This window comes from Schistocerca americana, chromosome 3 (assembly GCF_021461395.2).
Source record: "Schistocerca americana isolate TAMUIC-IGC-003095 chromosome 3, iqSchAmer2.1, whole genome shotgun sequence".
NCBI classification, from domain to species: domain Eukaryota; kingdom Metazoa; phylum Arthropoda; class Insecta; order Orthoptera; family Acrididae; genus Schistocerca; species Schistocerca americana.
In genome coordinates, this window is record NC_060121.1 from 538,648,298 (window position 1) to 538,664,307 (window position 16,010).

General features: G+C 43.4%; 1 protein-coding gene across 1 annotated transcript in view; it reads left to right on the top strand.

Moving 5' to 3' along the window:
• The window catches only part of LOC124606207 (dual specificity protein phosphatase 22), a 271,561-nt gene that overhangs the window by 14,107 nt on the left and 241,444 nt on the right, over nt 1–16,010 (top strand). Inside the window, exon 4 of the mRNA XM_047138179.1 lies at nt 10,376–10,492. Coding sequence (XP_046994135.1) covers nt 10,376–10,492 — 117 coding nt within the window. The remainder of the gene's footprint in view (nt 1–10,375; nt 10,493–16,010) is intronic.

Genomic DNA, 16,010 nt, shown 5'->3' on the forward strand with positions numbered 1-16,010 from the left:
ACCCAGGATCGCTCGCAGAAAGCGCATTTCTGTTGCTTACGTTCTGGTGGGATCATACTTTGTCTAACATTCTGATCTATAGATCAAAATTAGCTGGTAATACGACATGTACGCCATGCTCTTTGTTTTGGTAGGTATTTTGTAATTTCTAGTTATGTGTGATACACAATCGCCTAGTCTCCAATAGCCCTGCAGCAAACGTTCACTGCGTCTGATGTTCATCTTGCCTCAGATGGTGCGGTTTCTCAGCGGTCCAATAACACATATTTCTTACATGCTTTCTATGATTTATAAAGGTGGCTTCATCGGTAGAGAAATTCTTTGAGGGAAAAGAAAACCGACTGTCCTGATGTCGCATCATCGGAACCGAATCGTAGAATTCCATGCGTCTTCTACACACCCGGTGGTTAATCTGCTGGTGAAGTGATACACGATACGGATGAAAACTGTATGTGGTAAAAGGCGAACACCACTGGGCCGACATATTCCAGAGGCACTCGCTTTTTTATTATTAATCGTGTCTGAGCTACATCTGTAATTAATTAATACGCTATATATACTAGATTACAAATACAAGTAAATGATAGTTATTCATTCATATATACATTTGTGATCTTCACATATTGTAAGTCGTCATTATTGTCTAAAGCAAGGCTCATATCTCTCTCCAGTGTTCGGCACACTTCACTGCAGTGTCGTTGGCCAACCACAGGTCTTGGAAAGTGCATGGGACCAGCAAAGATAGACAGGTCAGCAGGTGTGTCATGGGTTGTTTTCCTCCACATTGGCAGGGCTCTTCTTCGGCGTATCCCCACTTGATCAGGTTATCCTGTGATCTTCCCATTTGACATCTAAGTCTATTTAGGCTCTTCCAGACTCTCCATTCGAATTGTGATACAGCAGGAAGTTTTTCTTTAATGTTCCAACTTTTCAGACTGCCTTTATCCAATTTCTGTTTCCACATTCATTCTCTAGTTGTAGACTGACTTTCGGTTAGTGGACGTTCAACTTTTATGAAGTCTTTCCTAGATTTAAGTCTTGCATCCGCTGGCTGATGTGCGTACAGGGGATGTCTTCTATCTTCGCACTGCCTGCTTCGTTCGGCCATCGCCAACGTTTGCCGTCTGATCTGTGGAGGGGCTATTCCAGAACACATATAAAGGAGATCACGGTTTGTAGGCTTCAGGCATCCCGTGATTAATCGACATGAGGCATTCAGTGCTGCGTCTAGCTTCTGAGCATGTGTCGATCTTCTCCAGACGGGGCATGCATATTCAGCTGGAGCAAAGCACAATGCCAGGGATGATGCACGTAGAATTTCAGGGTTTGCTCCCCAGTGTGAGTTGGTAAGTTTACGGATTATGCCGTTCCGTGTGTTGACTTTCGCTCTAGTTTTCTCTACGTGTTTCTTGTAAGACAATGGTCGATCTAACGTGACTCCAAGATAAACTGGGTTTGGGCAGTGTTGAAGTTTAACTGAGTTCCATTCCAATTGTAATTCCCTGTTTGCTTCCTTGTTGTTTAGATGAAATAAACAAGTCTGCGTCTTTGCTGGATTAGGTCGAAGCTGGTTCCCGTTGTAATATTCAGTTAGTTACTCTAAGGCATCTGTTAGGTTTCTCTCAATCTGTTTGATTAATCTAGATTGGCATGCAATGGCTACATCATCAGCATAGATAAAGCTTCTTGTCGTCGGTCCAACTGGTTGGTCATTTGTATACAGATTAAAAAGTAGGGGGACAAAACACTACCTTGTGGGAGCCCGTTCTTCTGGTTCCTCCAGCGACTTCTTTGTTCTTGAAATTCCACTTCTTCTGTTGGAGATCAGTGATCTCACAACTTCAGTAAGGTGGTAGTTTCCCGTCATTTTGAAAATTTTTCCCAGGAGGATTTTGTGGTTTATCGTGCCGTAAGCTGCTGATAAGTCGACAAACACCACGCCAGTTTTTTCTCCCTTCTCAAAACCGTCCTCTATGTATTGTGTTAGGCAGAGGACCTGGCCAGTGCAAGATTTACCTGGTCTGAATCCTGCTTGTTGTGGAATGATTTGCCTTTCTAGTTGTGGCGCTATTTTATTCAAGATAAGACGTTCATATAGCTTGAAAGGGCAGCACAGCAGCGATATTGGACGATAGTTCTTAGCATCATCTCTTGGTTTACCTGGCTTTGGGATAGCTACTACCTTGGCCTTCAACCATAGCTTAGGTATCGTCTTGTTTGACCAGCAGAGATTATAGAGTTCTAAAAGCCATTCCTTAGCTATGGGCCCTAGGTTCTGTATAAATTCATTAATGACGTCGTCGGGACCCGCGGCCTTCCTGGGTTTCAAGGAACTGATAGCAGCTTCCAGTTCTATTGAAGTGAAGTATGGCTCAGGTGGTATTTCAGTCACTTGTGGCCTCTTGTATGAGGTGGCAGTCTTACTGTTCCTGTTTGGTTTACCATTCAAAAGGAGCTGATGTGCGATTTGGTTAGCTGTTACGGAAACCTGATCCTTGGGGGCTGCCGGGTCGCTGGACAATCGCTTTATGAGGTTCCAAGCTCTTCTGCTACTGTGCTTCATGTCAAGACTCTCCAACGTATGTTTCCAGGATTCTTGTCTGTCTTTGCTTATAGTTTCAATTAGCTGATCCCCAAGTTTTATGGTTTCTTCACTGAAAGGGTCCATGCTGTACTGCTCCAGGTATTCGTTATACGTATGTTTGTTTCATGTCGTTGGAAACTCCAGGAATGTAGAGTGTTCTGCAGCCTCTAGGTATGCTGAGTCTTGCTGATCTTTTAACAGCTTGGACGAACTTTCCGTAGTTTTCAGTGTTTGATGGTAAATTTACGATTTCCATGTCTAAGGTGTCCTCAAATTTTTTCCAGTTGGCCCTTTTGAAGTTAAAACGTCTTTTAAAGGGTACTTTTTGTGGCAGTATTACTGGTCTAAACTTTAGCATGATTGGTCTGTGTTGGGTCTTTGGGATAGGGTTGAGAACGAATTTGTTGCATGACCCGGACAAGGTTTTGGAAACAAATATGAGGTCTGGGTTATACCCTCTCTTCCATCTTGCACTGTTGAATGACGCAGGCTGTTTCTGATCATGGATGAGATTCAGCTCGTGTTCTTCTGCCCAGTAGTTCTCCATCCTCATTTGTGTCTTGATAGCCCCACAATCTATTGTGACAGTTAAAGTCTCCCATTATTAGCTGTGGGTGACAGACATGTTGGCTGAAAGCAAACCTTTCCCCTGGCGGTTTATATATTGATGACACCGTAATGCTTCCGATAGTAACAGAAATGATTTCCGTGTTGTTAACGGTGTAAACTTGAATGTTGGGTACTTTGATTCCAGGCCGAATAAACAGAGCACTTCCATATTGGTCGTGAGGGCACTCCTTCACCAAGGTCATCCCAGGAATATTTGGACGGCGTTGTGATGGCCCTCTATGTGTCTCTTGGAGGCACAGGACGTCGCAGGAATGAAGTTTACATGTGTTGGATATAAGTTCTTCTTTTTCAGATGATATGCCCTCGATGTTGAGAGATATGACTGTCCAACATGGCTCTGAAAAGGGCCTTTCCTTCGCTTTAGATTCTGAATACATGTCGTTTTAGACGTAGCTCAGTGTGTGGAAGGATCTGCCGGTATTTACCGTTGCCCAGGGGACGCCCGACTGTACTTGTACAATCTTCTAGGAGGCTCCTTCCTTGTCCCCCGAGGCACTCGCTGTCTCTCTGGAACAAACGTGCGGATTATCTGAAGCCGCGCGGGATTAGCCGAACGGTCTCAGGTGCTGCAGTCATGGACTGTGCGGCTAGTCCCGGAGGAGGTTAGAGTCCTCCCTCGGGCATGAGTGTGTGTGTTTGTCCTTAGGATAATTTAGGTTAAGTAGTGTGTAAGCTTAGGGACTGATGACCTTAGCAGTTAAGTCCCATAAGATTTCACACGCATTTGAACTTTTTTTGATTATCTGAAACAGTAAGCAGAAGATCTATTCCGTTCTCTCCGCTCTTTGCATGCTTGCTTCTTACCCTCTGTGTAATATTCCAGTGCCTATCCAATAACAAGTTTTTCCACGTTTGCTGAATTGTCATTCTCGTTGGACACTGTCTGTTGGGAAACCTTTGCGCGTACAACTCAACCGTACGCTTCCAGCTCCTACTGCAATTTCCATAAAGAAATGGTATTTATAATTTCTATCGGTTTAGTGGAAGACTTTTTTGCAGACTAACCAGCAACTGGCGCAAATGGACGACGCAGACAAAGTCAGACGTGCATATCCAATGTGCTCCTTCAATAACGGTATCGCGGCAGTGAAACACTCCTCCATCCGACGTGACGTATTTCCTTATTTTGTATGACATTAGGATATTTCACCTAACACATCAACTGTTTTCGTGTTCCAACACATAAATATTAAGATCTAAATATTGTAATTACTCCGAAAGAATTAATCGAATTGCGAACAGTAACACTGTGTTGAATTCGTCTCTTTTGAACTACGATACTAGTAGCAGAAATTACTGTAGTTCCGTTGTATTTATCAACCAATTCAACCTTTAGAAGGTGCAACCTCTGTAATTTTAAGCTAAGAAACATCATTTCAATCGTTGTTTCCATGTCTCTCCGTCTCCTGCTGTCTTCTGCCAGTTGAAGCCTGCGACTTTCTTCTCTTCTTTACCTCGAAGACATCTTCGTCTTTGTCTTTCTCTGGCACTCCACACTAGCACTGCCTTTGTCCATCTTCTGTCATTTCTCCGGGTGATATATCCGGCTCATTTCGAGTTTAAAGTCTTTGCCCTTTTCAGAACATCCTGAATTTCTGTTATTGCTCTTATGTATTCACTTCTTTTCCGATCTTTATTAGTGTGACCTTTCCATAGCTCTCTGAGCTGTTCGTAGTTTTATTTTGACAAACCAGTTAAAAATCCAAGTTCACACCCATATTTTAGGACGGGAAGAACACACTATTTAAAATCAACTTATTTTAAATCTGTCGGGATATTACATTTAAGAAGGTCGCTTTTCTACGATAAAACATCTAACCTAGCTTTATTCGGTGAAAAACTTCAGTCTCCTTGAATACCAGTTAACTGTCCCATATCAAAATATTCGTTAACATTTATAGAGAGTTGTTTTTCAGTATTATTTACCTTGCAGTTACTCACTTGTTGTGCGTGGAACGTGTTTTGAATAGATTTATCTTAAGACCCACTTTTTCTGAACTATCTAGTACATTCTTTGTAGACGATTTCCAATTGTTTGAATTCTTTGGCTAGGGCTATTATACATCGCTCTCAATTCTTAAGTTAGAGACTCTTTTCCTATTTTTTCTAATTACCCTTTCTGTTAAAATACAAGGATTGCTATAAACAGTTCAGAGGATACAGGATCACCCTGCTTTAGTCCTCGTCCAATGGAACACTTCGTACAGTCAATGCATGCATAACAGCAGTTGGCTGACATAAGCAAAAGAAGCCTTATATATACAGGGTGGTCCGTTGATAATGACCGGGCCAAATATCTCACGAAATAAGCATCAAATGACAAAACTACAAAGAACGAAACTCGTCTAACTTGAAGGGGGAAACCAGATGGCGCTATGGTTGGCCCGCTAGATGGCGCTGCCATAGGTCAAACGGATATCAATTGCGTTTTAAAAAAAATAGGAACCCCCATTTTTTTATTACATATTCGTGTAGTGCGTAAAGAAATACGAATGTTTTAGTTGGAGCATTTTTTTCGCTTTGTAATAGATGGCGCTGTAATAGTCACAAACGTATAAGTACGTGGTATCACGTAACATTCCGCCAGTGCGGACGGTATTTGCTTCGTGATACATTACCCGTATTAAAATGGACCGTTTACCAATTGCGGAAAACGTCGATATCGTGTTGATGTATTGCTATTGTGATCAAAATGCCCAACTAGCGTGTGCTATGTATGCTGCTCGGCATCCTGGACGACATCACCCAAGTGTCCGGACCGTTCGCCGGATAGTTACGTTATTTAAGGAAACAGGAAGCGTTCAGCCACATGTGAAACGTCAACCACGACCTCCAACAAATGATGATGCCCAAGTAGGTGTTTTAGCTGCTGTCGCGGCTAATCCGCACATAAGCAGCCAACAAATTGCGCGAGAATCGGGAATCTCAAAAACGTCGGTTTCATGACAGGTGGATTGGTCGTCGAAGCATCATACCATGGACCGCACGTTCACCGGATCTGATGTCCCCGGATTTCTTTCTGTGGAGAAAGTTGAAGGATATTTGCAATCGTGATCCACCGACAACGCCTGACAACATGCGTCAGCGTTTGTCAATTACGGAAGCCGAACTACTCGCTGTTGAGAGGGATGTCGTTACACGTATTGACAAATGCATTGAGGTTGACGGACGCTGTTCTGAGCATTTATTGCATTAATGTGGTGTTTACAGGTAATCACGCTGTAACAGCACACGTTCTCAGAAATGATAAGTTCACAAAGGTACATGTATCACATTGGAACAACCGAAATAAAATGTTCAAACGCCCCTACGTTCTGTATTTTAATTTAAAAAACCTACCTGTTACCAATTTTTTGTCTAAAATTGTGAGCCATATGTTTGTGACTGTCACAGCGCCATCTATCACAAAGCGAAAAACATGTTCCAACTAAAACATTCATATTTCTTTAAGTACTACACGAATACGTAATAAAAAATGGGGGTTCCTGTTTTTAAAAAAACGCAGTTTATATCCGTTTGACCTATGGCAGCGCCATCTGGTTTCCCCCTTAAAACGAGACAAATTTCGTTCTTTTCGTTTGACGCTTATTTCGTGAGATATTTGGCCCGGTCACTATCAATGGACGACGCTATATATTATATACCAGTTTCAGGTTTTAAGTTGGTCCTCAGCATCTGCGACGGTCGTATAATTTCACGTCCGCAACTAGGAACCAATATATAGCCACTAGTTGTACACTTGTGGTGATGAAAGCCGTGAGGAACCGTCCAGGAGGCGAGTTCCTGTAAAGAACCATCCAGGTACATTTTGTTTACAACGTCAGGTATATTATCATCTCAGCAGTGTTATTTATACCGTTGTTCAAATTATACGGAGGTCGACTTCGGAATTATAAAACACCTTCTTCAGATATCTGAAAAGGTTGTTCTGAGCAATCGGGAATCCAAACGTTAAAAACTCATCTACGATTTCAAGAACAAAAACTGGCATTGGTCAGGATCACTACCAGGTTCCGCAGCTAGTGACCACCTTGAACCTACTTACGCCAGAAATACTTCCTACGTTTCAGAACATTGGCAGCATTTGCGGTCGAAGTGGGCTCGTTGTGTAGCCTCTGCCGGGGCATGGAGCGGACTTACCAGGAGCAGCAGAAGTTTCTGTTTATGCATAGGATTTATTTTACTTATTCTTATCACGTGCTTGTGCGAAGAAGTGAATTATATCTGTGTATTTTACTGCGTTGACTAGTGTATGTTAAGTTACTCTAACCACACTTCAGTGCATTTCATTGTGTTACCTTACCTTCTGGTGTAACTTCACGCCACCACGAGCGCTACTGTTGCCTGATTCAGTTTGAATCTCGTTATCGTTGAATACGGTGCTCGCACAGTCAGTGTAGCCGCAGCTGGGTTTCTCCCGAAAAATTCTCGACTGGGACAGGGAAGGGGGGAAGTGACAGTAGTACAGAAAGTACCCTCCACCACACAATGTAAGGTAGCTTGCGCAGTATAGATGTAGATGTTGAAGATGCTCTCTAGTTACATGTTGTACATGTGTATCCATACGCCACAACACACCTTATGGTTTGTGGCGGAACGTTCTTTGTATACCACTGTCACTTGCTTCCCTTTCCTGTTCCTATAGCGAATGGTGCGAGAGAGGACAGATTGTTGGATAGCGTCAATGTGAGTCTGAATCTCTCTGATTTTCTCTTCGTGGTCGTTTCGCGTGGAGGAAGTAATACATTGGTTGACTAGCAGGGAGCGATACATTGTTCGAGTCTTTTAGTAACGTATGCTGTTGGAATTTTAAAAGTAAACTACACCTGATGCAGAACATCTCTCATGTAACGTCTGACTCTGGAATTTCGCTCTTTTCATATGTATCAGTGGCGAAAGCGCTACTCTTCTTTCGATCTCCTCCATTTCCAGCGTCCATCTTACCCGGTAAGTTTTCCAGACTGATGAGAAATACTCACGTGACAGTCTGACTAGGGTTTTGTACGCTATGTACTTCGTGGTTCCACTTCTGAAGCTTCTGACAATGAATCTATGTTTCCTGTGATTGGTTTTATGCAGTCATTGCACTTTAAATTCCTCAGTAAGCATGCGCCCTAATATGTGTTTGTCTGCTTGTAGTTATTGTTTGACAATCATGCAACCAAACAACAACAACAACAACAAGTCTTTCTCACTGTTCATGCATGATACGTTACATTTGTTTCTGTTGAGGGCCAACTGCCAATCCCTGCACCAGGTGTTGATCGTCTGCAACTCTTCTTGTACGTAATTACAATGTTCTACTGATGTACCTTTAATGCTTACACCAGAATCATCCGATAACTGTATCACTTTGCTTCCTACGCCATCCACTAGAGCTGTATCCAGAATGATAGAGTGATTCCGTAATGATGTTACATTTTTCCATGGATGATGAAGAAGATTAAATGTATCAAATTTAGATAATGACGCTGGTCTGGAAAATATCAAGTTTCAAGTTATAAGCGAAGATCGTTCTGATACGTCTGACAGTGAACCTCTTCTTCTGCAAGCTCCTCTTCGGTTCCCATATTTTGGGAGTATGGACCAAAAGAAGAAAAAACCGTCAAGTAAACATGAGCTCTAAAGTGCGTTCCTTATGTGCTAAGAACACTTGTCCCGTGCAAGGGATGTGTTTCGCAGTAGCAAAGATAATCAATTGCTCATAGTTCTTAAGGTATTTTCTTCAGAGTCCATGTTAACTCGACTTTTTTTTCTTGTTTTGGTCCATACTGCCTGCTTCAAAAATACGGAAAGCAAAGAGCTTGCAGTAGAATAGGTCGGAGGTAAGAGAACGATTTTCGCTTATAATTTCCGTCTCGGTTGTTTTTGGAGCAGGGTCTCTTATCTCAAACCGATACATATACACTTATCCATCATCCCTGAAACTTTGTAACATCATGACGGAACGACCCTGCATATATTTTGAACTGTCATTGTCCTCTGACACTTCTTTCAAATACGTAACAAGTTATTTTTCCACATTAAGAAAGGCATGCTTCTTGTGTTTGCTAGGTACTCTTCAGTCTAATCAGAAAGCTGGGCAGTTTATCCGTTCGCTCGTAGTCTGTTCGTTTTAAATCAGCATATGGTACACAAAAAGCAAAACGAGGATAATGGAATGTAGTCGAATTAAGGCGGGTGATGCTGAGGGAATTAGATTAGGAAATGAGGCACTTAAAGTAGTAAAGGAGTTTTGCAATTTGGGGAGCAAAATAACTGATGATGGTCGAAGTAGAGAGGATATAAAATGTAGACTGGCAATGGCAAGGAAAGCGTTTCTGAAGAAGAGAAATTTGTTAACATCGAGTATAATTGTGTCAGGAGGTCGTTTCTGAAAGTATTTGTGTGGAGTGTAGCCATGTGCGGAAGTGAAACATGGACGATAAGTAGTTTGGACAAGAAGAGAATAGAAGCTTTCGAAATGTGTTGCTACAGAAGAATGCTGAAGATTAGATGGGTAGATCACATAACTAATGAGGAGGTATTGAATAGAATTGGGGAGAAGAGGACTTTGTGGCACAACTTGACTAGAAGAAGGGATCGGTTGGTAGGACATGTTCTCAGGCATCAAGGGATCACAAATGTATCATTGGAAGGCAGCGTGGAGTGTAAAAATCGTAGAGGGAGACCAAGAGATGAATACACTAAGCAGATTCAGAAGGATGTAGGTTGCAGTAGGTACTGGGAGATGAAGCAGCTTGCACAGAATAGAGTAGCACGGAGAGCTGCATCAAACCAGTCTCAGGAGTGAAGACCACAACAACGACAACTTGGTACACCATAGATATCTTGACATAAAAATATTTCAGATGTATTAATTTGTATATATATATTTATTTACTACAGTTAGTTTCATTTACCGAGACCATTGACACGCACTGCAGAAGGAATGAATGACTGTCTGTGACGTAACAGTATGTTATTCGTCTGCTAGTAATATGCTGCAAGATTCACACAACAGTGTTCTCTAGACTTAAATGTTTGTGGATGGAACAGCATCGCGGCGGCCAGTTGTCACAAGATTGATATGCCGCGCAGCGCCATTCTCAGAGAATGCAGAATGCTGCGAAAGCACGTCGCGGCTGTGACGCACCGGCCTCAAGTCTCCCTGTGTTGCAGGTGCTGCCCGGGCTGTACGTGGGGAACTACCGGGACTCCAAGGACGCGGCGCAGCTCGAACGCTTCCAGATCACCCACATCGTCGCCATCCACGACGCCGCACGCAAGCTGCACTCGGTATGGTTTCGTTGTTTCTGCTCCTCGCTTCCTTAGCTCCAGTTCTACTCATTACACTGAATTCATGCAGCAATAAATCATCATTTCATGAGACATATTACCTGCAGCAGTACAACGTGCCGCACTTAAATCCGCTCAAATTTCAAATCGAGTTTACCGCCACATCGTAGTCCCGACGGAGGTCGCGATTGGCGTTCTTGAAAACCATAGGCATCTAGTAAACAGTCAGAACCTCGAAATGATCGAGATGTTACGGACAAGTGCGGAGTACAACCGAGGTCTTTGCGCTGAGCGTTCGCCCACTGAAATACACTGACGCGCCGAAGAAACTAGTATAAGCATACGTATTCAAATACAGAGATACGTAAATGAGCAGAATAAGACAACAAGCGTCTGGCGCAGTTGTTAGATCGGTTGCTGTTGCTACAATGGTAGGTTATCAAGATTTTATTGAGTTTGAACGTGGTGTTATAGTCGGCGCACGAGCGATGGGACACAGCGTCTCCGAGGTAGCGATGAAGTGGGGATTTTCCCGTACGACCGTTTCACGAATGTACCGTGAAAATCAGGAATCCGGTAAAACATCAGATCTCCGACATCGATGCGGCCGGAAAAAGATACTGCAATAACGGGACCAACGACGAGTGAAGAGAATCGTTCAACGAGACAGAAGTGCAACCCTTCCGCAAACTGCTGCAAATGTCAATGCTGGGCCATCAACAAGTGTCAGCGTGCAAACCACTGAACGAAACACCATCGATGTGGGCTTTCGGAGCCGAGGGCCCACTCGCGTACCCTTGATGCCTGCACGACGCCTCACTGGCCCCGTCAACACTGACATTGGACTGTTGATGACTGCGAACATGTTGCCTGGCCAAACGAGTCTCGTTTCAAATTGTATCAAGCGAATGGACGTGCACGGGTATGGAGACAACGTTATGAATTTTGGACCGTGCATGTCAGCAGAGGACTGTTCAAGCTTATGGAGGCTCTGTGCAATTGGAGTGATATGGGACCCCTGATACGTCTAGATACTATTCTGACAGGTGTCACGTTGGTAAGCATATTCTTTGATCACCTGCATCCATTCATGTCCATTGTGCATTCCGATGGGCTTGAGCAATTCCCAGCAGGTCAGTGCGACAACCTGTACGTCCAGTGTGGCTCCAGGAACATTCTTCTGATTTTAAACACTTCCGCTGGCCACCAAACTTCCCAAACATTATTGAGCATATCTGGGATGCCTTGCTACGTGCTGTTCAGAAGAGCAGGATTCGTGTTGTTATTTCCGTCCTGCACTACTTCAGACATTAGTCGAGTCCATGCCACGTCGTGTTGCGGAATTTATGCGTGCTCGCAGGGGTCCTACACGATATTAGGCCGGTTTACTAGTTTCTTTGGCTCTTCAGTGTAGTTCGTTTCTTCGGATACCCGAGATCAACTGTTTACGATGTTGTGGTCAAGTGTAATGCTTTGGAGAAGTCTGGGGAAGGTCCCCTAACCCGGCGAGGAAACATCATTCGAGGAAACGCGTGTCACGGACTGCTACAAACATCGAAAAACCTCAGACGATGATTTCGAAAGACCCGGGCTAATCGCTGAGGAAATTGGCGTCAGTACTGAATGTCAGCAAGCGAACAACGTGTCGGACGGCAGAGGAGGATCTAATACGAGCCATTTAGTCCAAAACTGGCTCTCGGATAACGTTGACGTGTTTTGGTGAAAGGAGTTCTGCCCCCGAAAAGCCCGGATTTGAACCCTCTCGACTACTATGTTTGGAGCGTATTAGAAAGAGGTTCTAAGCACCGCTATCTAAACAGCATTCGCTTCAGGACAAAATTGGAGGCGGTCATTGCTGCTGAAGGGGGTTACATCGAGCAATGTTACTCTTGAAAGATACCACTACTCATATGTACAGGGATATTCACTTTTTAAAAAAATTGCTTTTAAAAATGTTTCATTTGCCCGGATTTAAGCGCCGCACCCTGTTGTTTCGTCAGTCTCTCTAACACGTGACCGCTCGTCGGCCACACCAGTTTTTCGCAAAGCATACGCGCCATGTGGATTGCATGCCCTTGGCCCGCAGAGGCTCCTCCCTTCGGAGGCTGTGTACGCGCCTCGCTAATACAGCGCATATTTGGTTCCCATACAGAATACAAGCTATCTGTCGCCAATGTACGAGCGTTGGAACTTTAATAGTGGCAACTATTTATTTACAGCTCGTACAAAATAGATACGTGTTTCAAAGTTGTACTGACCTTCACAGTAGTCACCAGAATTGTGTGTAACCCGTTGCGAGCTGTGTGGAAGTCGTAGAATACTCGTAGCAGTGCCAGTTGTGTTGACAGTTCGAGCGCAAAATGATGGTCAGGTCCTGCAGCAGGTGTCATCACTTCTGTCTCTATGCTGTTCGTAGGTTGTGTTTCAAAAATGAATAGCATGCTAACCTAAAACATGTTAAATGTGAAGCAAAATTTGGAAATTTTTGGTAAGATCTTATGGGACCAAACTCCTGAGGTCATCGGTCCCTAAGCTTACACACTATTTAGTCTAACTTAAACTAACTTACGCTAAGGACAACATACACACCCACGCCCGAGAGCGGACTCGAACCTCATACGGAGTGAGCCGCGTAGACCGTGACAGGACGCCCAAGACCGCGCAGCTACCCCGCGCGGCAGATGTGTAGCTCAGGCCCTTGTGGCCGAGCGGTTCTAGGAGCTTCAGTCTGGAAACGCGTGACCGCTACGGTCGCAGGTTCGAATTCTGCCTCTGACATGGATGTGTGTGATGTCCTTAGGTTACTTAGGTTTAAGCAGTTCTAAGCTCTAGGGGACTGATGACCTCAGATGTTAAGTCCCATAGTGCTCAGAGCCATTTGAACCAAATGTGTAGCCCACCCATTACATCGAGAAGCTGAAGCAGTACGTCTAAAATATGACAATGTGAATTCGTCTAATATCTCCACAAACAAGGTAAATAGACGTACAAAATACAAACGTTTGATAATTGCTACACTTTTTCCTATTGAAGGTATTCTTGAAATCACTATCCGTTTTGCCGCATTTACGGATATACGACCAAATTAAGCTTTACAACTACATTTCAACCAGTCGGACTAACTGGACGAATGCTGCCAAGTTTTTCTGTGCTAATCTTGGAGTTAAGTAGGTAAGGGATCGTAAATTCCCGCCAATTTATTGAAGGTAACATCCATTTGCTTCATTCTGTTGAAAAGCATTAAGTTTTCCGGTTTTGCGTCGTAGATACTTTCGAAGCCTCTGATGTGGCCTACATTAAAGACGTGGAAGTGACAGTCAAGAAAACAGATGTGAAGCAAGACCTGATATACATAAAATTAAGTTTTGTGAACATGCCTGCCACAGGTAAACGGTGGAATCTCTAATAATCTTTGAAGAGTTTGAAAAATCTTCGCAGTTTTTCTACGGAGAACAGGGTATTGCAGTAAAAGATAGGACGAATAAAGTTATCGGATCACATCCTGATTTTGAGTTTATGAAGATGACAAAAAAAGAAACTTTGGCGAAAATGTAAAACGCATTCATCTTTTTTTGACTTTCTCCGAAATTTGTTCACTTAAGTATGCACCTGTCAATTATTGTGACGCAGGAAGGTCATTTTCTACGTACAGAAATCTTCTGTCTGACAAATGCATGGGCTTAAGTGAAGAAAATTTAGAGAAACTGGTTATTATGTCGTATTTTAGAAGGAAATAGAAATAAATGTAGAACCCAATTCTGATTTGCATATTTTATTGTCTTGATGGCACACTGTTCATATTTAATGATATGATACTGCATGAATGCATGCATGTTTTACGATCTGATAGTGCATGAAAATCGGGGCTCGAATGATGATACAAAAAAGTACTCGACTTCGGTAACGGTTTGATGTGAGCACTTCATGTCCATACAATGAAATCTAAATAACTTCACTATCTCTTGGCAATCTGTAACGTTGTTTCTAGGACTAAAAGTATAATACAGAACCTCATAGTCTACTGTATGTGCTACTCCGTAATTAACGAATGGTAGGTCGGAAATGTTGTCTTCTGAGCGGAACTTGTAGAACTGTGCTCCGTAACATAATTGCAGGAAATCGTGACACTGTGAGCTCTACTGAACTACACTGTTGGCGGTGCGTCGTCTTTTGCTTGCGTCGGCGGAAGAATCTCCACCTTGCCAGTACCAGGCAGAAGCGAAGTAGTCCATTGTTGAGAGCGCTCTCTCTGGTGGCTGGAAATACTGTCGGTCGAAGTGTATGAGACGCTGATGGGCATGGTGGGGGAAGCGGAAGGTAGTTCCGAATAGCGAACGCCATTTGGAACCAGCTATGGTCCCTCGTGTGACTGGAGTGTACCTCTTGAGCCACGTATAGAACACTTATTTGGTAATTTGATCTATACTACTAAGCAACTGAATCAAAGATATTTACCACATCTGAAAGAAAATGGTCTTCTCACATGACCTAGTGGAATAAATTGTTCTGGTGTGGCCCATGCTGCACTGGGCCTGAACCGAAATCAAGTGCCACATGAAACCTCGGCACATTAGACTGCTGACAGATCATCGCGCCGCACACATCGAACACTCCATCTTCAAAGCCTTGAAGGCTTCCAGATGGTCACTACGTGCACAGACTATTCTCAGTATCCACTGTACACAGTATATACTATCGTGGTCAACTGTATACTGAATGACAGGTGTCACTGCACACACATGTTTCTGCAACAGACGACCCAAAGTGTAGCAAATAATTGTCCTTTCAACACTGAACATGAAGACAGTAGCAATATCAGAGATTCTTCCCATTATAGGCGAGCTGAATTATCGTCCCCGACGCTCCTCTCTGCTAACTGCACATCAAAGAGTACAAGTTACAAATGGACAGTCGAAACGTGGATCGAGACTGTCTGAACGATAAGCACCTGAGTTTCCCGCGTATTATCTCAATCTTTGTTGGAGATGGTCGCCTCTTGCTACCTGCTTCTAGATTGTGTACCTTACAAGCCACCTTACGGTGTATGGTCGAGGGAACTTCTCGTACCTCCATCATTTCTCCCTCCTTCATGTTCTATTCACGAATGGTGCGTGGCAAGAATGAATCTCGCTTAAGCCTCTGTATAAGCTCTAGTTTCTCCGATTTCCTTGTAATTGTCATTTTGCGAAGATTATCTGGAAGGAGTTAGTATGTTGGTTGAGTCTTCTTGGAATGTAGGCTCTCGGAATTTTAACAGTAAACGTGTGCCTCGCTTGTAGCGTCTGTCACTGGAATTTGGTGAACGTCTCCTCCACGTCGAAATATACCTCCCCTCTCTGTAACCTCAATCAATCCTACCTGGTAAGGATCCCAGACTGGCGAGGAAAACTCAAGGATTGGTGGAACGACTATTTTGTAAACTACTTCCATACGCTTCTTCCAATTTCTATTATCCTGGCATATGTTTTTCTGTTCACTTTAGGTCACTCACGTAACTGCGTGGTATTTTATTGTTGGT